Source organism: Sinohyriopsis cumingii, chromosome 19, assembly GCF_028554795.1.
Source record: "Sinohyriopsis cumingii isolate HCF-2022 chromosome 19, ASM2855479v2, whole genome shotgun sequence".
NCBI classification, from domain to species: domain Eukaryota; kingdom Metazoa; phylum Mollusca; class Bivalvia; order Unionida; family Unionidae; genus Sinohyriopsis; species Sinohyriopsis cumingii.
In genome coordinates, this window is record NC_142979.1 from 43,522,660 (window position 1) to 43,549,002 (window position 26,343).

The following is a 26,343-nucleotide window of genomic DNA, read 5'->3' on the forward strand; positions in this document are numbered from 1 at the left end:
TTCCAGACCTGCCTGTCATGGAGGAGCTAGACACACAGCCCACCCTGGAAGAGCTCGGAAAAGCCATCGATTGCCTTGCCTGTGGGAAGGCTTCTGGAAGCAACGGCATTCCGCCTGAAGTCCTCAAGAGCGGAAAACCAGCACTGCTCCAGCCCCTACACACACTCCTCTGCCTTTGCTGGGAACAGGGATACATCCCACAGGACATGCGTGACGCCAACATCGTCACTTTGTACAAAAACAAAGGAGACCGTAGCGACTGCAACAACTATCGGGGCATCTCCCTCCTCAGCATCGTCGGAAAGGCCTTCGCCCGTGTTGCCTTGGCGCGCTTGCAGACCCTAGCCTGCCGCGTCTACCCAGAGTCCCAGTGTGGATTTCGAGCCGGCAGGTCAACTGTAGACATGATCTTCTCACTACGTCAGCTGCAGGAGAAGTGTCGCGAGCAGCGGATGCCCCTCTACATTGCCTTCATAGACCTGACGAAGGCGTTTGACATGGTTAGTCGGAGTGGACTCTTCAGACTCCTGCAGAAGATCGGCTGCCCCCCCCCCCCCACGTCTGCTTGCTGTCATTATGTCGTTCCACGAGAACATGCACAGCACAGTGTGCTTCAGTGACGCAACATCTGAAGCATTCCCAGTCATTAGCGGAGTCAAACAAGGCTGTGTCCTTGCACCAACGCTCTTTGCCATCTTCTTCTCCATGCTTCTCCAGTACGCATTCAAGGACTGCAGCGAGGGAGTGTACATCCATACCAGGGCTGACGGCAAGTTGTTCAACATCGCCCGTCTCCGTGCTAAGACTAAAGTCACAGAGGTACTCGTCCGTGAATTGCTCTTTGCCGATGATGCAGCCTTGACATCACACACGGAAGATGGACTTCAGCAGCTGGTATGCTGCCTCTCCCATGCATGTAAGGAATTTGGACTGACCATCAGTTTGAAGAAAACGAATGTCATGGCACAGGACACAGACTCCCCTCCCTCTGTCTCCATCGATGGGTACAATTTGGAAGTTGTCGAGAACTTCACATACCTCTGGTCTAACATCTCCAGCTCACTCTCCATTGATTCTGAGGTGGGCGGCAGGATTGCCAAGGCAACAGCAGTGATGGCCAGACTTAACCAGAAGGTCTGGAACAACCCCAACCTCACAGAGAAGACCAAACTGCGTGTCTACCAAGCGTGCGTGCTCAGCTCACTTCTCTACAGCAGCGAAACATGGACCACCTATGCAAGACACGCGAGGAACCTCAACAGCTTCCACCTGAGATGTCTGCGGCGCATTCTGCACATCCAGTGGCAGGACAAAGTACCCAACACAGAGGTTCTAGAACGCGCCAACATGAACAGCATGTTCTCCATACTCAGCGAGAGGCGCCTTCGCTGGTTCGGCCATGTCAAGAGAATGGACCCAGGCCGCATTCCCAAGGACCTGTTGTATGGGGAGTTAGCAGAAGGTGCACGACCAACTGGACGACCACATCTGCGCTACAGAGATGTTTGCAAGAAGGATATGAAGACAGCAAACATCAATGTCAACGACTGGGAGAGCTGTGCAAACAACCGTTCCAGCTGGCGTCTAGCTGTCAGGCAGGGAGTTCAAAACGCAGAGGAAAAGAGAAGAATAAAGCAAGCTGAAAAGAGAGCTAAAAAGAAGAATAAGCAAAAGCGTACTTTGGAGCTATGCCATCGTCTCCCGTAGACGGACGGATGCCAAGATTTGTTATTCAGACAGGCATTTAGAGGAGAGAGGAAGAATGAGAGGGAGAGCTTATGCCAACATTCTCTCCACTGTGCATGTTTCCAATGCAAACAACTTTGCCTTACACCTGTCACTCTGTCAGAAGCAAGCGAGGGCAACCTTTATTCCAGTGGAACCCCATATAGTCCTTTATAAGCTCTTAATGTAGATTTGCCATTTCAATCACATATCTTGAATTAAATTTGATTATATTTGATATTCATTGCGAAACGAATGTGTATTTTAAGTGCCAGGTCAGGAGACAGTCTAGAAGCAATAATATCGTTCCACGACTTTGAAGGAGAAGCACAACAACCAGTTTCCCCATGCCACTTACAAGAAAATCATCAGAAGCCTTCCAATGAGTAATTCAAGAAAAGCTATCGAAAATGCAAAATATTGGGGTTGGGAAGGTTTCATCTTTCATTTTGTTTTGTTTCGTCTTTTTCTTTTTCTTTTGTTCTACTGCTTTTTTAAATGTATACACCATGCCTTTTTCCTCATCATACAAAGATCTATTAAACAATGTGTGACAACCTAATAAAATGCACCAAACTATAAATAAAAAAGATATAATCACTGATAGCTGATGCTGTTAGCCCATGTTTCAACTGCGAGTCCGACACAGGCGTATAGCTGTTAAAATCAAACGAATTTCATTACAACGTAAAATAAATAATTGTTCAATGCAACAATCTGTGACACTGTAAAGAAATGCTATGAAAGTTTGTAAAAAGACATCAAACTTGATATTTGCACTGATGAAAATTGTCAGTCCGAAACAGAGATCTATATGTGTTAAAATGAGAGTGACGTTTACAAGAACGTAAAATAAATACTTATATATTCATTTGAACTTGAATAAAAAGGTTGTTTATGCGGTACTTAAATGAGAACTTGTGTCAAGCGCACACTAATAATGTCTGTGACTGCATGATCTCTCCAGACATGAACTTGAATTTTGTCTATTTATTTATAGCTATAAGTCTCCTTGAAACAGTACTAAGATTACTTCACATGTACAGCGCAAGACACAAATCTCAGGAATGTGAAAAATATAATACCCTGCTTACGTGCAATACCAAGAAATCGAGTTTAAGAGTACGACTATTGTCTATTGACGTACTTTTCTTATTTCAAGAATTATGCCGTTCTTCCATTTCACTTATTGTTATCTTCTGTGTGGAATATGTCTGCTGTAGACCTTAATGGGATGCTCACTCTCTTCACAAATGGTTCAACCTCATATTGTGTTGAATATGTCTGACTTACATGTGATATTTAAATCTAGCGTCCATTTAAAACATATTCACGATTGAAAAGATTTATAATACAAATTTCAAATTTGTATCAGGTGCTGATACGTCAACAACTTTGCCAAGGATCAAAGTGAAATAACCTGCCTGGTTAATAAAAACAACGTGTTTCATTAATAACCAAAAGCAAATCTGTTTTGGATTATCTATAACATCAGAATCAGATTAAAGGCAGAAAAACATAATCTTTCTTGACTTATCTCTCAGCATTTAGGTATTGATAATATATATATATATATATATATATATATATATATATATATATATATATATATATATATATATATATATATGCATGCTTAGCAGTTAATTGTATAAAAGCGCCGTAAATTTCGTTGTAAAATCAAGTGAACGTTTCGAACTTAATTGTCCGGCATGTCTGCATAACCAGCTCTGGTTGTGGGGCACTCTCCCGATTCAACTCAGCTAGTAGGTAGGGGTCGACTTGTACCCACTGGTTTCCTCACGCATTGCTGCCTATCGTGGCCTCTCTCTCTCTGTCTCTCTCTCTATCTGTCTGTCTCTCTCTCTCTCTCTCTGCGTCCAGCCTCTTATTCACTCTTATTCCAGTCGTCTCTCTAATTCACGTTGTGGAACTCTTAATAAGACTTTGTAGCTATTTTCATGATGAATACAATAAATGCAGACTAAATAATCTGTTTGGTCTTTACTTGCTGAAAATAATAAACCCTCCTCTTTCGTTACACGTCGGAATATCGTAACAAATTTCACAACAGACACTGAACTGCTAATATGGTTTCAGGTCTCAACTGGAAGCTTGTTTGGATGACACACTTATTGAAAGTACTAAGCACGTCTGCATCTTCGCTGAAACACTAGAGTGTATAACAGTTTAAATATTTAAAATCAAAGCAATTACACTATGATCTCCTGAATGTTATTGTTCGACCCAGTTTTATTGACGACCTATTTATCTCTTCCAGACAGGTAAACAAATAGTTATCTCGCGGTATCGGCACTGTTTTTTTTTCTTCTTGTTAAACTCGTGCAAAGTTCTATCACTTACCTGTTGAATTTAATTTAATATTATGTAGGGTTTTTTTTGCCATTAGTGTTGGGCAACTTCAAATCATTTTTTGTGTTCGCTTCGCGAATTGTTTCACATTCTTTCTGGAGAGTGAATATTTAACTCCTTAACATTCTTGCATAAGGATGCTATTGTGTATGCGTGCAGTAAGCTATTATTAAAATATTGATTGTTATATTTTCGTTTAGGTGCACGACTATGTTGGTGTGAAAAGAGATTATACTGCGCTTGCTATTGCCACTTGATTACATTCATCCATAAAAGTACATTCAATTACATTCATCCACAAAGTACACTCAATTACATTCATCCATAAAGTACACTCAATTACATTCATCCACAAAGTACACTCAATTACAATCATCCATAAAGTACACTCAATAACATTCATCCATAAAGTACACTCAATTACATTCTTCCATAAAGTACACTCAATAACATTCATCCACAAAGTACACTCAGTTACATTCATCCAAAAAGTACACTCAATTACATTCATCCATAAAGTACACTCAGTTACATTCATCCACAAAGTACTCTCAATTACATTCATCCATAAAGTACACTCAATTACATTCATCCATAAAGTACACTCAGTTACATTCATCCACAAAGTACACTCAATTACATTCATCCATAAAGTACACTCAATTACATTTATCCATAAAGTGCACTAAATTACATTCATTCATAAAGTACACTCAGTTACATTCATCCATAACGTACACTCAATTACATTTATCCATAAAGTGCACTCACTTACATTCATCCATAAAGTGCGCTCAATTACATTCATCCACAAAGTACACTCATTTACATTCATCCATAAAGTACACTCAATAACATTCATCCGTAAAGTACACTCAATAACATTCATCCATAAAGTACACTCAAGTGAATTCATCCATAAAGGACACTCAAGTGAATTCATCCATAAAGTACACTCAAGTACATTTTGTTATTCTTTCTTCCCAATTAAGTCGGCAACATTTCTTTGCTTATAATCGAGTGTAGTACAGGCGTGGCTGCATCCAGGGTAACATCGTAGTTCCTGGGAAATTGTAATCCGGCAACAAATCCCAAATGAAAGGAAATTGCTCCAGAAGTACTGTTGGAACTACATCTGTACACGTTTGTTTATATGCAGTCAAAGTACACGGGAAAAATGCATACAGACACCTAATATTCTATTGTTTGTCTATTGGCACACGCCGTTTGAAGGACTTTTAATGTGGTATGTGCTTACAGAATCATTTAATGTTTCAAACGTTTACTGAATAATACGTTGATATCTTCGAACATGCAAGATAAAATAAAGAAAGTAAAGACATCTGACATTATTTAATAAGCAATAAAGAAAGAAAGAAAAATATCATTGTATAATTACAAACACATTTTGTACCATCGCCGATAAGTTTTCGCCTCTTGATATCAGGCAATTAACTATCCAACTGTGGACATCCCTACGCGAAACAGCTTAGCGGAGACGTATATATGTTAAGAATTTAACATAATAGTTCCAATAACTGAATCCCCCCCACCCCTTCTTTTGGTGTATGACAAGCTAATATAAATATGGACTGAAATTTGAACCAATTTAAAAAATTATCGTACAAATGTGCTAATATCTGCTTTTGCAATACGTAAGTAAATCTTGCAAGTAACCCGCAATCCCATAATGTTTAAACAAAAGTTATCGATTTTGAGAAAAACCCACATGAACTCGCGAATTTAGACACAAATATTCATAATTGTTAGTAAAAGGGACTTTGTCATTATATACAATAATACACGTCTGATTGGAGTCTAGACTGGTAAGTGCACGTCAAGATTTTCGTGCATGCGCCTTTATTGATTTGAAATGGAATATTATTTATTATTCTAAAATTTAATACAAATATATATGTGTATAAATATGTTCATTTCTAATTGTTGGGTGATCTGTGCCTTCGTTGTCATCGATAAACTTCCGTATTAAAATTGTCGATCGCCATAGATTTTGATAATGACAGCTGAGTATTACATTCAGTCATATATCCGCCAAGTTATTAACAGTGCAGGAGGTCACACAGTTATTCCATACGTGGCGCTATCAATGAGATACCATAGCGCGACATTCATTTCTGTTACATTGGATCATTCCTATTGGCTGAGGTCGTCTAAAAATGTCCACTAAATTTCGCGGGACGGTTGTATAATAATCATGCAAGACCTAGCAAAATAATTGGAATACCATTTAAAGGTATGTGTAATCGATTTCTAACATATGACATGGCGGCCAGTATTAATAGTGGACGACACCCAGGAAAACCCCAGAAAGAACCATTGACCCACGAGAAGCTACTGGCAAGATTTCTCACATACCCACATTGGCCGAATCCAAGACTCGAACCCATGTTGACAGAGGTGAGATAACACTGATCCGTAACGGTGAGCGCTTTAGACCACTCGGACACTCAGTGTCCCCTGTTTCCTTATGCTTACGTTGACTGAAGAACTTCAGATGAATACTACACTCAAGCAAGGATACGAATGATGGGATCTGAAGGAAGAGGAATGAATGACCCATAGGCTAAATTTCAAAACGTTCATAATGAGAAAACATCAGAATGAAGAGTGAGTATATAAAATTCACAAGACACAACTTAACATTTGGATATAGAATTTAATACAAGACAGGTGTCAATATAATGATATAATTACTAAGGGAGGACACACTTTGTAATTCTGAAATGTTTGCAATGGACATAAATGTTTACTCCATGGTCCACATTTGTCCAAAAAATGTACAAATATTCCAATCACACCTTATTAAAAATGATATTGAGTCTCTCATCTTGTCAGCGTATGTCCATTTCGTTTTCTTGCAAAGGAATAAAACTACCAGCATTTTGTCTTTCGTTAGCTTTCGTTACTGGGGGTACGATGGCTGGTTCTGCTAGTGTGAGGTCAGGAAATTACTGCAGTTGTTTCCTATCCGTTCATATTAATACAATCAAATGAAACCAAAACCATTCCGGAACACCTACTCAAGAAAATTTTCGTTGTTTCTGTATAACCATCTGTAATCAGAGTCCTCTACTGATTAAACAGAAATCATTCCTAAATATTTCTGAATATTAGAATATTTGCATTGAAAGACACTACATGTTTCCTATACATTTCACAAAACAACAATGAAATTCTACAAAGACAATGCACAATAGAACATTCATTACAAATCACCCGTTCATATATATATATATATATATATATATATATATATATATATATATATATATATATATATATATATATATATCAGAAAATGAGTCCAGAAAATAATAAATCAGGTACTAGACTTGGTATTATAATGACTAATTTCGACGAGGTATCAAGTGGCACACAAAAGACAGCAAAATTAGTCTCTTATATTCAAGAAAATAATTTAAAAATTATTTATTCTCTATGCACCTCTCGTTTGTATAACATTATGGAGAGGCACTCAACTCATCGCCATGAATAGCCTTTGAACCGAAAGTTTAGTTCTTGCAGAGATGCCTTACTAGTAGACCGATACTGTGGATGACTTCTTGCTCCATTCTGGGCTTCACTCTAATGAATGTGAATGAGAACAAGAATGCCGGACTCTTTCTGTGCAAAAAGATGGCTTAAATCCTTAATTTTTCTAAAATGAATTGAAGATGACGCCTATCTATGAGCATAGAGAAATTTCTGGCAAAGACAGAACATCCTAAATTTGTCATACGAAGAACATAAATGCTAGCAACCTTGAAAATCAGAACTGTAAAACATCTGTAAATTCAAAGAATGTTCATAGTAAATGGATTGTTCTATATAATTCTGGATACTGTTTTAATCAGTAGGTTACATTTACGTAAGTCTGTATGTCTTATTTGACTTTCATTTGTTTCTTGATCCTTTGTATTTATTTTTCTTTCCGCCCTGGAGAAAAGAAGAAAGAGTGTCACCAAGCTGGTATACTGTGGCTTCCGGCGACAGTGCCCTTTCATTGGCTTTCAACAGGTACCTTGTCGCCTTTTCAATGTCATTCAATGTGATGTATGAATATCCAAGAAGGTTGAAAGCTGCCACCTCGTACGCGACTGCTCCTTTGCGCAACATATCTTCAATTGACTCCAGTTCCACTGTTGCGTTTTCATCATCATTCATTGCCCTGAAGCACATGAATCGGAGAAAATGGGCGTAAACCAGATGATCATAAACAGCCCATTTTAGCCAATATGTATATTCCATTGCTTCCGGTATTGGGCTTCTGAGCTGGAATTTGACGGCATCAGGGACAGCTTCGATTTCAGTGGGGAGGAAAATAACTGGATGGGCTGCTGATGTTTTGAACCGATATTCCAGTGGTACTGAAACTGAACTTTCAACAAAGGCTTTGTACCCTAAGATCTGCATCTCAGTGGGTTCAAGTAGCGTTGGGAGAAACTGTGGCACATAGGTTGGCAACAAGTGATTGTTGTCCATGACGGTCTGTGTAAGTTCGAGGCATCCTGTCGTATTCCCAGTCATGTAATGAAAATTTGCAAGCTTCAATGGTCCGGATGTTGCGTCTGACTCTTTTCCGCGCGTAAGGTGCTCTTGAGCCATTTGCAGAACATCACCTGTCTCTATTTTCCTGTTCATACTTTCTTCTGCTTTATGCATGGCATACAAGTGCGAACCTAGACTGGACTCAATTGACAAGATCAGTGGCTGTATCACTTCTCTGTGAAATTTTGTTGGCGAACGTTCCTCAGTAAGTCGTTGAATCACCTGGAGATGATTCAGAATTGCCATTGCAATGTCATCTTGGCTGCTCAAATACGTCATGAGCTCAGCTCGGGCATGTTCATATCTCGGAAAGAGTCGCATATCATGATCAAACCATATTACAGCCGAATCAGTTGCCCTGTAGGTGTCAATAGCAATAGCTAAACTGGCATCGCTCTCATCTTCAATAAGTTCTACAAACCTCGTCTCTTCTCTAAATGTACGGCAACGTAGAAGGCATCTCCAATTTTCTGATGCATACTTCTCTAAGATTGGCAGCAACTTCTGTTGATTCTCCCCGAACACCTTCAGCTCAAACACATTATTTTCGGGCACAAAATAGCTCGGGCATCTACTTTCTTTAACCCACTCGATGAGGTTCTTCAAGCATTCCATGAAGGCAACTGTTATCTTCTCTGGACGCCATAAGTCTGCTTCCGTGTTTTCTATCGTCCATAGAAGAATGTTCTTCATGCTGAACGATGACAGAACATCCTTTACTTCTTCATCGATGGCTTCTTTAAGCAACATTTTAAGTAGAGCGTAGCATTTGTGTTGAGTGTTGTTGAAGCTTTTGATAAGTTCACGCTCCGCTAGTGCGAAAGAAAGTCTCCATTCTAGATGTCTGGTTTTGCTGCCTCGAGGGCCAACTGGTACAACACGACATCCCTGAGAAACAATATGATCAACTGTTTCACGTGACGGCCAATGCCCACGCTTTCGTGTGACCCATTCAGCAGCCTGTCTTGGCCATTCCGGACACTGGAAACAAGGTACTGCATCATTTGACGTTTCGTCTTCTTTGGATATATCTGTGAAGCAAAGTGACGGGCCATGCTCCAGTATCTCCTCTTCATCAGGCCATTCAATTCCATAGCTGTAACTCGTTTGTACAATCCATGGTGGCTTTTGTGGCACTTGTTGGTACATATTAAAAGCTGCCTTAAATTTAAAGGCGGACAAAAAATACTCTCCATTCTCTTCATTACAAAAAGATTTTGCACCTCCGGGTGTCATGGAAAATATATTGTTTTCTCTCAAAGGGGCTTCCTTCATTAACTTCAGCCTTGTATATCCCGGATGGACGTTAGTGTCCGCCAACAGAAATACGTGGCCATCAAACTTTTCAGGACTTTTGCCTTCATCAATAACCATGACATATGTAAATTTCAGCATGGTGTCAAGATCAGACATGTAACCTTTCCAACAGATACCATCCATGGTGCTGCCGGAGATGGTTGTTGGTTGATAGTCCGGTTGATAGTCCACAGCACCGGCTATTGCCTCCAGGCGACTGAAGAGAGATATACGGGATTTTATGTCCACCTCGCTGAGCTGAATACTGTCCAGGAAATTAAACAGCGCTTGGGATTCCTTCTCTGTATGCTCCATCACTGTAGCTCCTAACCCTTTGGCTGAAAATAAATAAAAATGCAATGAGGAAAGAACACACACGTAACGTTTCTGACATTTAAACAAGAACTCTGGGTTTCCTTTTGAGATTATGTTTAGCTTTTGCAGTATCATTATGAGCGTTTGAGCTAAATTATAAGAGATGTAAAGGTCACGTGAGAAATATTTACCACTTATAAAGGGAAGTTTTTTTTTTCTGACTTATTCAAGATTTACTGGGCGAGACAAACCAACTTTGGAAATATATTTTCTTTCAGTAATTTAACGCCATAATGACGTTCAAGCTTTATCAAAATAAGACACCTATGAACTTTATAATAAAGGTAGTAATTACTTTTGTATGGCATTTAAACAAGGTAATATTCTTCATAGATTAACTGAGCACTTAAAGTATTCGAGTGCTTGGAAATGAACTCATCTGTATCCAAGACATGGTTCGCTGATTTTATATATAGTCAAATTGAAACAGTAATAGTATAAGGGGAATACGATAACTCCTCACGATACTCCAAACACATACAATTCAGTTTAGGATCCTCAAAAGAAGTGATGAATGCGTTAAGCTTGCATGAACAGTTACAGGGGTAGTAAGACTAGCTTGCATAATCACAGTCTTGTGAGCAATTTGTTAGTACATTATATATATATATATATATATATATATATATATATATATATATATATATATATATATATATATATATATATATATATATATATATATATATATTCAAAATGCATTTGGGGTTTACAAACAAGATACTGGTAATCAAAGTTTTTTAATGCAAAACCTGAAAACATATAGTTTGATGAGGTTAATATTCATAGCTGAATATACAAGGGATTTGCTAAACAATTAAAATCAAAACATGGAAGTATTTCACTAAAATTTAAAACAGAAACTGGCTGACGTTTTACCCAAGGTAATTGCGGTAAATGATAACATTGATCATATATCATTATATATAGCTCTGGTGGAAGTAAGCCAAGAGGAAGATATTGCAGTTCTATAGGGTGACCTGTTCCATTAATCCCACAAAGCATACATGAGGAATAACAATATTTAATGTTGGTAAAACGGCCAGGATATTAAAGTGCAGAAAGTGAAAAACGTCTAAAATGAATACCTTCCGAACATAAGCAAGGAAACAGTTATAGCAAGGCAAGTAATTGTATATGTTCGACTACGTTATATATCGGAAGACTTGAACAGATAGGATACACATTGCATGATTTATGACAAGAGTTATCTATATATGACTAATAGGATAACATATACAAAGTTGAAACGATCTTGAAGACCAATTTTAATCAATAACAAACATTTACATTTATAAAATTTAAAGGAAACGAAAGGATATGATGAAACTTTACCAACTGAGAACTAGCTGGTAACATTGTGCATTAAAATAAACGACGCGTGTATCAGTGCCTACGGAAGAAGTGTACACAAATTAAAGTATACAGGATTATGAAAACTTGATTTTTAACACATTTCTAGAAGGTTATAAATGTAAACCGAAATAACATCACATTTGAAAATGGAAGCCTTAGAACGTTTATGATATATGAATTTATGCTGATCGTAAACACGAAGATTTTTCATCCAACAATATAACCAATAAGCAACACCATTGTGCAGATTAAAACAGGGTAAAAATCACCACTACAAAAAGTGAAAGAAATAAGATCCAAAATATAAATTTAATTTTTACTACAAATCAATCAATCTATAAAAAGTCCAATTTAATTTTGAAAACTACAAATTAGTCTTCGAAAGTGTTTAACAAGACAAAGGATAATGTAAAAAGTAACTGGATATTCAGAAAAACTTCAGTTAAAAAGAATAACCACAAAATTAATAAACACGAGGTGATACGGGTCTAATTTATTGTTACGAATCTATTGTCATACACTAAGTTACATAAAGAAGCCAAACCAACAAGTTTAGTAGAACCTAACAAACAATTTAATTATCAAATTTATAAACGAAAAATATGAAAGGACCTTACAATATTATGAAGTGAATTCAAACTAATCCTTATAAAGGATTAATGAATTTCCTAAATGAATGAAAAATTCCTAATAAATTACAACACCAGAAATGTACTGTTCCTCCAAGAACCATTACGTTGTCAAGATGGCATTGTCCAGAATTCCTTCGAATTATTTATAAAAGTTCCAGAATAATATTATAGTCCAAATAATAAGCAATGACTATTTGCATTGAACAGTCCAAATGGTTTTCCTCTCTAATAATGTATAAATACAACATAAAACACATCTGCCGACTTACAACAGGAACACAAGAAATCTGAACGACTCCAAAAATCTAAATGAATGTGACTGCCCATCATTGTGTCATCCGGTTGTGGTAGAATTTATCAAAATATTCAGAATTAATCAAATCATCTTACAGGTTTCATATTTACTTTCAAAACATATAATGCTATCAGAGTGTAACAAACGTATACAAAGTCAAATTGTTTTAAACCTGTCAACACCATAATAAATATTAAACAATTTATTGTAACAGCCAGCCAGCAAATTATGATTGGGAATGAATCTATGAAAATAAAACGTCATTGCTGATGACATATGTTAGATTTAAGGAAGATAACTAAACCGTTATTAAAGAATGCGTTTTACTGCAAACAAGAATCACACTGACCGTTACGATGGTATTTTCTGATTACACAAACATGCGATAAGATTAATTCTGTAACATAAAATGTATCTACACGATAGTCAAAAACTCTTATAAGAAAGATTATCAAGACTGGACCAAACTGGAAGGTCACATATAATTTTGCATATTAGGCGCACAAGTTGAAAACATAACATCTGTTACAAGATCTATTTCTATTATTCAAGACAGGTAAACTGAGTGTTGAACTATTGATTGCAGGTTAACAAGGTCAGATCCAAATAACAACATTATGGCAAGATTCGGTAATAATGCATATCGCCTTCAGTAGTGGTTTTGGACAATGCTATTAGTGGTGACAGGAAATCTGTGATACCGGTTAAATAATAGTGACTCATTTAACAGGGGATTAAGCACATCCATCGATATAGTGAAGTGAAGAATGTTATTCCAAAGGCTAAAAAAAAGATTTGACAGTGAGACATAAAATTGTAGATAGATGACAATGTAAACATTGTGGAACACAATGACTATGGAAACAAGTGTCTTACTGTTACATCTGCTAATGCCATCTGATAGACATTTAAATGGTACATGTCAAAACCGAGTATATATTGTGAAATAAATAATTCGTTTGGGATGCTTTTAACTAAATGGGGAAGCGTGCGTTGGAGACAAAGAAGAACCTCAAATGGAAATATGATCAACTGAGTTAGGTTTTTTTGTTACGACACAGTACAAATAAGCAAAATCCTTCTAATGCTAGGATAAGGAAAATTATATGATTATCTAAAGAAATTAAAAAAAAAAAGAAAAGACAATTGCCCAGCAATCTTAAGCAACCATCACAGCACACATCTAATGCCACCGGCCAAAGCCGATGACACTTTTATTTACGATTAACTCAAAGAAATAACGAACTATATATTTTAAGACCTTCAGAACTCTGTCAACAAGCGAATCATATATTCTTCCTGGATCCTGACAGAACAGCTTCTTCTCAGTTACTACTTACTTGCCTGTCACAGTGTTAACATTAGAAAGAGTAACACATGCCTGCTACAGTGCTACACAACAGCTATTGTTACACCCTTTCCTTTAAATAGGTGTTTTAATCTTTCATTCAACAATAAAGTTTTGTTAACGCTTGATTCAGCATTTTCATATTACTTTCTCTAAAACAGGTCTCTCCTGCTGTGTTAGATTTCGATCCAATTTGACCTCTTATTTTTCACCATTTTGTAACTATTTTTGAAAAAGAGTTTTTCATTGCTTGGACATATATCTTAGTTTCTGTTTTCAGCACTTCATCTGTTTCAAATGCATTTAATAGCAAATTTAAAAAGTTAAAGTTTGGAAATAATAGTTTTTACTTGGAATATCTCTATACATGTATCTTGGAAATGCACGTACAATGTGCAAGCCGACTTTATGACCAGACTTTTGTAATAGTTCCTTCAACTAAATTTCATTTAATTCTAGTTCAAGGAGTATACCTCCTAGTTTATCAAAACTACTATAACGATGTACTGTATTTAATCTTGTTCTTGTACACTATCACGAGGTTCATGTCAAGAGTTTTCTATTTGTTTTCTTTCAAAACCGTCACAATGTTCTTCCTTTTCTCCTTTTTTCAGATGCAAAGACTGTGCATCAGCCATTGAACTTTAGCATCATTTCGGTACAGTGTAATATGGGTTTTTAATGTAGCTTTAACAATGTTGCGGTCATATCGCTACGGTATCTACAGCGTTATAATTTATAGTGATATCTAGCACTGGGGCATCATGCCCCTGACATGTAGCATCGTGTCCCACCCTGTAACGTTATCCTGACACCAGACCAACCAGTATTAAGACTAACCTCTTAATGCTGAGCGCCAAGCAAGGCAGCTGCAAGTACCATTTTTATAAGTATTTGGCATGACTCGGACGGGGTTCAAAGCCCCGGCCTCCCACATCCCAGGCAAATGCTTTAACCACTTAGGCCACCGGAGTGGTACCTTCGATAAATGTATAATTGTTATTGGAGACGACACAAACGATAACTTTATCGGTAATAAACGGAAAAGAGTCTTTTTCCAGGCAGTGAGCTCCGCAAAGTTACACTCAGGTAGAAAAAATGCAAGATTAAAAACAGAAATTGAACGTAGTTGTTGCAAACAGATTGTACAAACAGAAAATAGATATATTTTTACTGAAAAAGAGATGCAGAAAATGGATATGAACTTAATCAAGGAGACATAAAATATTCATCAATGCGGAACCCGTTAATTTCAAAATCATTGACAAATGTTTATACTGTGACATTGATGGAAATTTTGTATCCAACTGACAACCTGGGCAGTTTACAAAATGGACTTAACGACGGTTCAATGATATGAAATGGAATTAGATGCTTCATTGAATTTTTGTCGCTTAGACTAGGCAGAAACCTGCCTATATTGAGTGTAAGTGCGAGAGCTTTTTAACATAGAGAATTAACATGTTAACAGAATATAATGATTATACTGAAAGGGGCAGGGTTTCTGGAATGCAAAGCAAAGCATAACAAAACGAGAAAACAAATGATTGATAAATAATGTGTATTGGTTGTTTTGTCGTTGATGCATTTTTTACCTCTGAAAAGCATTACCATGACACTCTTAAGCCTAGAAGTGTCCGTCTACCATGCAAAAAAGTCGATACCGAAAAACAAACTATATAATTCCTCTTTTATACTCCTTAATATATTTTACCAAAGATATTTTATCGTTCTCTGATACCTTTTCAGTGACGATTGTGTTTGACTTTGGAACCTTATTTTTTAAATCAAGATTCGATAAAACTAACGATGAAATGGACTTAAGTGACCATTTCTACATAATCTTTGCGTTGTAAATTTTAGCCATCTATGGTAACAATCAATTTATAGAACGTCTAGGATTTTCAGCCATGTTTCTCATGTGATATCTTGCTTCAGCGGTTCTAATATTATACTGCTTGTCATGTTCATTAATCTAATATTTTAAAATTGTAGTGCCTTTGTTTGTTTAGCAGCAGAGGGGGCGAATCCGACATTTTGTCCAATCGTCATTTTGCTTAATTATTACTTCTGCACTCAGCGGATCCGGTGTAGTCAGCGCTGGTAAAAAAAAAACGACGACGTCGTTGGGGGATCGTCGCGTCGTCATTTGGTTTAATTAACACCTTCTGCGCGCCGATCCCCAGCGTCGTCAGCGTCCGGTAAGCACATCGACGACCGCGTCGATGTCATCGCCCCCTCTGCTGCTTACAATGATCTTACAAACAGAGTGATCACTAACTCCTCCTCCTGTAGATCAATTAGGTTATTTGACTGATCGGTGAGTTTAAAATTAATTCTCGTTAAAAACCGATCATGGCATCGCATATAGACCGGATTAATCGGATTCTCAACGATTAAAAATCCCGGAGGGGCTGTTGGTGAAAATGAATAAAGGATATATCCCTGTTGAGCTTGATTTGATTGATTGGTATCTACCTGGTAACTCCCTTCGATAACATCACACACTAGATTGATTGCTATCACCGATGCGATATTTACGTTGTATGGAGCAATATGCCTACCACCATCTCCGTTATCGTGTCTGAGGATATAAGTTGATGGATCGAGAAAATCATTAAGAGACTTTCTTAGTTCTGGCGCGTTGTATCCTGGAAACTTGAAATCGGGTAAATCGGCTTCTGTGATATTATACCCGGTTAGGAATTTTTGTTTATTATCATCGCTGCTATCGGATATTACTTTAACGATTCGTTCATTGATATATTCCATGTCTGATATAAGTTGATTTAACACCTCAACGTGTTTTTGTGCTTTTGTCTCTCGTAGCTGTTCTAGTTGTAATTGGTAATAATGATTAATCTCGGCAAACGCACCAGTGATATCATCTAAACGAACTGTGACCTTGGCTGACAATTCAGGAGTTTTCTTATACGGAAAAAACCATTGCATGGTATTCCTGTCTTGAAATATAAACTCGCTGGGTAATAACGTGTTTCTTATAATAGACAAATCATTCAGATAACTGGGATTAATCTCATGATACGATTGCACATTTGTGTGCAAATCCGCGGGTGGATTCTTAGGCCATCCTAGTATGGTTCTTATTGAACTGTTATAAATATCAACCATATACCCGGTGTGCTTATTTCAATCGTCGATGATAACGTCGGTTCATGAACCGTAATAGCGATTTTTGATTCCTTTCCTGTGATCGATTTTATTCTGCGTTGAAATTCTTTATTGATTTGCTCTATTTGGTATGACCCAGTTGGTATTGTAACCTCCTCCCAGTCTGGGGTCCCATCGGGTTTATTTTTCCGTGCAAAAACCAGCGAGTTATTAGGTTGTTGTCCGTTAAATGCGTCCGCTCGAATATTAGGCCAACTGTGATATACTCGCAATTTTGCCAGCGCTATTTCCTTCACTGGAACCGGCGACGGGAAGTTCACACTGAATTCGGGTTTCGTTGACGTTATTGATATCATATTTGTTTGTACCGGAGTGGTGTTCTCCGCGATCCGCTGAAGTAATTGAAACCCTTCGGGGTTCAGCGACATTATTATTATTCGTTGTCTTTAGTGTCTAATTTCAGCAACCAGGTGGTTCCGGCTTCCAGTTGAAAATCCTCGATTTTTGACATCGCGGAGCTATACAACTGGACCATCGTGGAGAATTCAACATCGGATACGAACAAATTATCAATTGACAACGAGATCAACCCGGATAATTTCGAGTACGCGTCGGATACTATTTGATGTTTTACTGTATACTCGTTGAGTTTTTTCTGAAAACACGATGATATCTTCCTAGTGATTGCGTTGGCGACTCCAGCAACTGTTGTCATCGCGGAGACAGCGATTGGAACAGCGATCGGGGCTATCGTGGTCACCGTGGATAAAATAACACCGGTACCGGCCACTATACCCGACACCGAGTACACGACCGCGTCGATGGCGGTTATTTTTCGGCGGTATTTTTTTATTTTTGCACGGTATTGTTCGGAAAGCGTTTTCAAGTTCGCGGAGAATTCTTTTGCGGTATCGAATCGATATTGATGTGACGTCGGTGATACCTCTGATTCAATTTCCTTGGTGGTCATTTTTATTTTAAAAGAACTAGTGTTTTTAATTACTTAGATTCGCTACAAATTCCACATACCATGTAATGTTTGCCCCGGCTAGATTTCTATCAACGGCATAAATTGTAAACTTTTCAGTTGCGTTCTTGTCTATAATTGTTGATATTGTATTGTTAAACCCGGATGAACTCGACGATAATATATTAAACTGCATCATTGAAATCAGTGTCAATCGATAAATGCCCTTAACAGTTGCGGTGATATTTACTGTATTCTGTGTAGGAGTCCAATCGAATGATCCATGCCGAATTGTGTATACTGTGTTGATGATGTTCTCATGAGGGATTTTTATTTTTTCAAATTGCTCTGCTACTCTCGGTAGCCCGTCTTTAATCGCTTCAACATCAGTTCTGATTATTCCTACTTCCTGCCAATGCGCGTCTATATTATTCTTGTTCGCTGCAACATTAGTTTTGATTGTTTCTATTTCCCGTGTATTCTCGGTCATACTTTTTTTGTTTGCTGCAACATCAAGTTTGATTGTTCCTATTTCATATGTATGCACGTCTATACCTTTTTTGTTCGCTGCAACATCAGTTTTGATTAATCCTATTCCCCGCCAATACGCGTCTACATTTTTTTTGTTCGCTTCGACATCAGTTTTGATTGTTCCTATTTCCTGTGTATGCGCGTCCACACCCTTTTTGTTCGCTTCAATATCAGTTTTGATTGTTCCTATTTCCTGTGTATGCGCGTCCATATTATTTATGATCGTTGTAACATCAGTTTTGATTGTTTCTATTTTCCGTCCATGCGAGTCTACATTATTTATGATCGTTGCAACATTAGCGCCGATTATTTCTATTTCCCGTTCATGCGCGTCTACACTCCTTTTGTTTGTTGCAACATCAGTTTTGATTGTTTTTATTTCCTGTCCATACGCAGTGATATCATTTATAGTTATTGTAATCTCATCCGGCTTGGTATTTTTTTTACCAAAGAATTTATCAAAGTTGTCATCGATCCTGTTAACATTTTTTCGCAACGGGGGTAAATTGGCCGACATCTCCATAAGATCCGAAATAGCATTTTTTATTATTACAAGATTTGGTTCGTCTGCCGTCGGGGGTCCCCGAAAAAAACTATTGACAATGTCTCGCATTTCGCTGACGTGCGTTATCATCGACCTGAACTGTTCTCCATGAAAGTTAAATTCACCACGTAAATCCTTTAACGAATTTGACATGGTTATATAATTGTCGCCAAGTGTACTTATTTTTCCATTTATTGTCAAGATGGATTCACCCGGTTTGAGTCGTCCGTCGCCGGTATACAACGCGATAGTGCCCTCGGCGGTATCACGCTGTCGTATTAAAACGTCATTCAGCGACACATTACTGGATTTCAATTTACCCTGGCGGTCTTGAAATACAACTATTTCATCTGGGTCAACACTGGTTAAGTTCAACGTATCAGCGATTTCATCCTCAATTAGTTTTTTTATGTCATCGGTGGCGGGCGTTTCCGTGGGCTTTTTCAGCGCCGAAACCGGTCGTCCCCAGATATCAATCATCGTTATTGTAAAAAAAACCAGCGTTTCTAATTAACCCGCCGGGCCTCTACGACCCCACTAGTATATTCGTTTACAACCACATGAGGTGGTTTCCGCGATGATGAAATCGCCGCAAGTACGTTCAATACCTCGCGGCCACATATCGGTGGGTCACTTAATTGTTGTGTTGGCAGCGTGGAATAAAAAACCCGGGCTGAACACGCCCGGGCTGAACACGCCCGGATATACCGCATAAACTCTTTCGGCGGAGCTAACCCGTATGAATCAAAATAGACGATCGCACGCGGATCAATCGCGTATGCAACCCAATGAGTTCCCGCTCCGGAGGACCCATCGAGGTTAATTATACCGGTTTCAATATTCCTTGGTTTTGTCGGTAATTGATCCCTCATAAAAACACCTCTGAAGTTTTTTATCGCTAACGCGTTTGCGGCGTCTATTAAATCAAAATTAGACATTGGAGTCATAGACTCAGGAGTCATTGACTCCCGAGTCAATAAACGGTTCCCGGTAGTCTTAGACCCTTTCCCGAGTACCATGAATACGGGGTTCCCGGTAGTCTTAGACCCTTTCCGGCCACGGGTCGTTTTTTTTTGTAGCCTTTCCCGGTTGCCTTCTTCAATGCCATCCCCGCCGCGGTACCAACGGCTCCTAACGCCGCCGCCTTAGCCACTGCTGGTGCGGCCGCGGCAATCAATGCCGGAATCGCAGCTAACAGCGGAAATATCCCACCGGTCTTTTCCATGTTTTTAATTGCTGCGGCTGAAAAATCTATTTGAACACCCTTTTTATTCTTCATCGCATCATTGAAATGTTTTATTTGACGCGCCGTCAACGATATCTTATGATTACCACCCGCCATCTGTGACGGCTTCAGCGTTATTGTGATCCCGCATTGTTTAGCCGACTTTGATCGTAATTTCTTGACTTGACCATCAGTCAACTCTACATTGACGACACTATACGACATTTTATTGTAAACGCGTTTTGTGCTTTCAATTACATGTTTTCCACTGGCGCATCAACGATTCTCATTCGTCCACCAACACCTTCTAGCAGCATTGATTTATCGCTGAGAATGACAGCGACCGCTCTGTTATTAACACCAGCTGGGGCTATACGAGCTCGGAAGTGTATATCAACGACGGATTGTCTCGTTAAATCAAGATGTTCCAACGAAAAGTAATAAATCGGATACAGGTTTTTAAAATCAAGTTGTGATATTTGCAAACCAGTGTCGACGTTTTGATCACGACCCATATACGACAGCAATCGATGATACACACGTGCGACATGGTTGTCACCGTAATTAAGCTGTATATCCTCGGATGGTTCCTGTTGTCCGTTTATTCTCAGCGAAACCTCCATGACTCCTAATCGATCAAATATCATATGGCTGCGTTCTTGATTACCCAATCGTTCCCTATTCTGTAGCGCTATGAATATATGACGCGGGGCTGAAACACCTTGTTTTGATGCTAGGTGCCATGTAAACGTATCGGCGACGTTATCCTCTTTAGCATCAGTTGTTACCGCTAGCCAACTCAACAACGATTTCCCTCCCTGTTCCATAAATGCTAACAATCGTGCTTCCGTGGTAACTGATGGAGTCAGCACCGGCATCCACAATGCCATTTTAGTTAAAATGACTTTACCGGCAGCGACGCCAGCAGCATGCCATATTGCATTGTTATCATCGCCCCTTCGCGTCAGCGCGATTGTATGCTTAGCCCCATAGATGACTTTTCTAACATTTCTGCAGAATCCAAATATGTGATGGAGTGGAATCGCGCATGAAAACTTTCGGCGTGGTCCTTGCAACATTCCTATTCGTGTTGCAAACCCTAGATTAAAATTATCGTTAGTACTTTTTATGATATTGAACTCAGCACCCGGTCTTGTTCTGCGGTCTGGGTTGGCTGCTTCAGCTTGATTAGGAACTGAAGTATCTCTTTCCACCAGCACGTTAATGTACTGAATATGATCAGCGTTATCGGTGGAGTCCTTTGCGAACATTATAGATGGGCCCGCCGATCTTGTATAATCATCCGAGTATCTCGCCAACCCAATTATCGTCGTTGCAACATCAACCTCGCGTTCTATTGATTCAATTTCTCGCCCGTCAATAAGATATCTGGCGCTCTCAAATAACGCCATGATACCGTTGTTGACGAAGCCAACTCGAACACGATGGTCATCTGCGTATGGTGCATTATCGGCGGCATTTGTCACGAGTTCTCCCTCGATTTCGATAAACGCTTCACACGGCAAAAAATATTTACTGGTATCTTGGACTTGAAGTTCAATTCGCGATCGTAGGTCGGGTTGCGCTGCATAATAAGAATAATATTGATAATCACGGACAGAATCATCCCTGCGTACTGGGGCGTCCATATCAAACGCGGGATCAGCGGTACGCGCAAACATTCTATTATTTATCATGTTGATGTTTTCAATTGCGATTTTTTCGTCGTAAATTCTTTGAATTTAAACCACTCCCCGCTATCGCGTTCATGAGCGCGTTGGTTGCCGCATCGGCGGATGGCGAAGTCGTCGCCAACGACTCTAATTTTTCTTCCACGGCGTTATTTATTACTTTACTGACATTTGCAGGCATCACTGTCGTTGATGGCATTACCGGTGGTTTCTGTTTTTTTCTCCTGAATTTCACCAATGACATTAGTTTGTCCCGCGCGGCTGAAAACGCCCTTCCGGCAACATCTCCAATGGCACTAATACCCTTATCACGAATAACATCAATAGCCTTCATTCCTAATTGTTTGGCTAACGGCGCTACTTTTGGAGCCATTCTTGTAAATAACCCCGCAATGGTGCTACCGAGACCATCTCCATAGTACGCGCGGTAAACAGGCAATCGCGAGTTTACCACGTAGACGAGTACTGGTTTATCATGGTTGTAGTGTATGATCATCCTTATTAAAAACACCAGTTTTCCAATTAATCATCCACGAGTTCGTCTATGAGCGTTCGATATGCATTAATGTCCATAATACCGCCTGCAAATAACCGCTTGCAAATATCAGCGGCCTCATTGATTATTTCCGTAGAGTTATTTCCGGCTCGTTTTCCTCCAATTAGTACTTCCAGCCGTGATATATCACTGAGAACACTATTAGGGCAGGTAACGCCGTAGGATTCTTTACCAACAGGGTATCCTTTTCCTTTTTTTGGTGTTCTACTCTTAACTTTCTCGAGGAATTTATCGTAATCGGGATCACCACGATGTGGTAATGCTTCTCTATGTTTACTCGCTAAATACACTATTCTTGCCCAGTTCTCCGTCGAGGTTATTTTTTTCTTGTAACCTTCATTGATATACTCATCTCGAATGCTCTTAGTTGATGTTGTAGCAACAAAATTAACTAATTCTTCATCGTCGTCGATGTCTCTAATTTGATCTATTGCGGACTTTTTAAGAACATTACGGGGTATATTTCCCTCTTTCTTTTTTTCTTTCGATGTTTCTTCGGGTGTTTCTTCGGGTATTTCTTCTTCTGGTTCTTTCGCAGTAGCACCTAATTCTTCCTCGTCGGCCATTGTAACATAAGGTTCTTGTGGTTCGGTTATAGCGAGTGGTGGTGGCCTCCGTGTTGTAGCAGCCGCTATTTTTGCAGGGAGTGTTTCTAAAGACCTTTTTGTTTGTTTTGTCTCTGCCGCTATCTTTTCAAGCGCACCAAGAACGGGTACAGTTGCCGCTGTAACATCCTTAGTCGCTTTAGTTACCGGGGCAAAGAGTTGTTCGCTTCCAACAGTAAAATCGGTTTGCATTTGTTGTCGCGTTTGAAGTTTCTCTCTCACTCTGTCTCGTAACGGTATGAACTTTTTAAGCGCTGCTAGCCGCTCTCTGGCTAGCCGAGTAGTAAGTGATTCACCTACCATTATTGTAAATTGATCCGCAATTTTCTAATTTTCCGCCGAGTGTACCATCGGGGGCTCCACGGAGTTTTCGTCTATAATCCTTCTAATGTTTTTGATCTTACTAGAAATCTCCCGGCGTCGTTCATAAACACGTCCGAGTTTTTTTCGTATTATTTCAACGGCAGTGAATAGTCCAATGAATGCATTTGCGTCATTGTGGTACAGGTTCTCATTAATCGTATGTTGTAATCGTTTTATAAAAAAGTACTCGCGGGCCAGGGTAAAACGCCCCCGTTTCGACTGTTCGTTAATAATCTCATAATCGGATAATATTTTTTCACTGTCGAGACCATCAGATAATTCAATTCCTTGATTTTTTAATTTTGAAATCTCAGTTAATATATTATTGATGTCTTGGGAATCCATATTCTTATAAACATCTTATTTCTAATATCAAAAATTTTAATAAAATTTAAGTTTAAAGTTTAATAAAATTATTGGGGTCATTTTTGACCCCGTTTTTTGTATGGACAGTACAATGCCGTAGATCTCCACTCGAGTGTTGTGGCAGATTGCAGGCATACATGGACAGTACAATGCCGTAGATCTCCACTCGAGTGTTGTGGCAGATTGCAGGCATATACATATACTTAATTAAGGATGAATATATTTACAATGAAATGATTGATGGATGATGGGACGACACAAGACAGCACAAACATAAAACGGCGGGGCGGAACTCTACGGCCAATTCAACCAATCAAAAGCAACCCAATTAAATTAACCCGGTTGCATGATTGTGAACAAAAGACAACCACACGCCCGGGTCAAGAGCGTGGGTTAGTTTTGATTAGTTGAATTGGCTTTCGAAAGCCCCAGGCTTATAACGAGTCAACTTATATATAAAGTGACTAATACAGCGGCGTCAGTCACAAGGTGTGTGTTAATTTGAATTCCCTTGAATCGTTAAACCCTTAAATACTTATTAATGGTGTTTCACGGCATTTAAATGAAACCAAATATTTGAATAAAACATTAAAAAAAAGAATACAGCTGTTAGATAACAGCGTGTATTTCATTAGTTTTCATCGTAAAATGATTAATTAATCGCAACATTAATTGGACTTCAAGGGACATAACTCTTGTCATGCGACGCTATCACAAAACGAGTTATCTCCCTTTGATGTTATATATGAAAATCGAATTCTATGACCCGTCTTTTTTGAGATCGCTGTTTGATATATTCGTTCTGCAACAAATTGTATTGAGGCGATACAAATGTCAAAATATTTTCCTGCCTCATTCATGGAGTGAAATATTTTTTCCTCGTAAGTTGTTGTATCAAATGACTTTACGGGTTTTGCTTTCTTTGAGTATTTACCAGTTTGGCCTTTTTTTACTATTTTCACTCTGAGAGATGGCTTGCAGATTACACAGTCTGTTATTTTGATAATTAGAATCAATGTGATCAATAACGAGACTATCTTTGATCAATCCGTGGAAACATTCATAGATGATTCTGTGACAGAGATATTTTTTCCCTCCAGCAGTAAACATTAAATACCCGTGATTGTTTTTCCATCCAACCGGCTTCTTCAGTCTGCGGTTTCTAACAATACCGTCGCGAGATGCCTCGTAATTGACGAGCAGGGGGTGCGGCTGAAATTCTTGGTCCATTTGTATAATAATACTACTTGTCTAATTTATTATTTGGTTTAATTATGAATCTTTCAACGTAGTCTTGGGGGGTTTTGATGACGGAGTCAGCGGTGGGGTCAATGACGGCGTTTTTAATTCGTTTGTCATAATAGCGTTTTAGTTCCCTGTATCGCTTTCCGCCACAATTAATACACAACTGGGATTTTCCTCTTACACCGACGTGGCAAACCAAGCACGGTAGGGGGCCAAGAGAACCATTACGAACGCTTTGTAAATGATATCCTCAGAATTCACCTCTACATGATTTATTGCACGGGGTTGTCGACCCAATCATCAACCATTTGCAGTGATTCATTATACTATATTCTTTCATTTAAATACTTGTTTTAATTATATGGATGAGTTCGAGAGATTAGCAGCAATTAAACCCCGGAAAAATATTAAGTTCAATCTCGATAGAGTCCTCAAGGACACACCAAAAGCGTTAATAAACGATAGAATCCTGTTAAATAAAATACGCGATTGTATCAATGAATTCAAACGTGATGGTGCATCTCATAGTTGGTCAACATTTCGAATTGATGGCGTTGTTGATGCTACCATGAACGACAACCGCGCAGCAACGATAATATCACAACTTGACGGTAAAAGGTATTTCTTCAGAGTAAAATTCATTGTCCGGGTGGAATCAGGTGATTGGATCATACGTGATAAATTTGAACCAGTTCTCAGCGACATGAAAACAGTCATTGTTAGCCGCGACTCCAAGCCGGGGTTGTTAACCGGAATTGACAGACCATACTATGAACGAGCGTATCCTGAAACAGCAGTTGTTTATGGAATATACCCGTTAAATAAGAAACCTGATATCGGAAAACTGAAACCAATGAAACAGTCAACGGGATAAATTGTGTAGCAGAACGAATAATAGAACATTTTACAAATGCATGTCGAGGAAACAAATTGACTGATTTACGACGTAGCAAAATCAACCAGTGGGAACTAACCGTAAAAGAGCGTGGAGCGACCATCAGCGACATAGCGAGATTAGAAACATCGCTGAGATTTCCAATAACCGTTACAACGATAACCGGTGAAGTATTATACGAATCAAAGTACAAATCAAATGGGGCCCCAATCAAAATTATTGATCATAACGAACACGCATGGACGCCCGCGATC

At 38.8% G+C, this 26,343-nt stretch overlaps 1 protein-coding gene across 1 annotated transcript in view; it reads right to left on the minus strand.

The window, feature by feature from the left end:
• Nucleotides 1-6,755: 6,755 nt before the first annotated feature.
• Nucleotides 6,756-26,343, minus strand: part of LOC149775587 (uncharacterized) — a 30,157-nt gene continuing 10,569 nt past the window's right edge. The window contains exon 2 of the mRNA XM_089944052.1: nt 6,756-10,301. Coding sequence (XP_089800178.1) covers nt 8,014-10,301 — 2,288 coding nt within the window. The 3' untranslated portion in view covers nt 6,756-8,013. The remainder of the gene's footprint in view (nt 10,302-26,343) is intronic.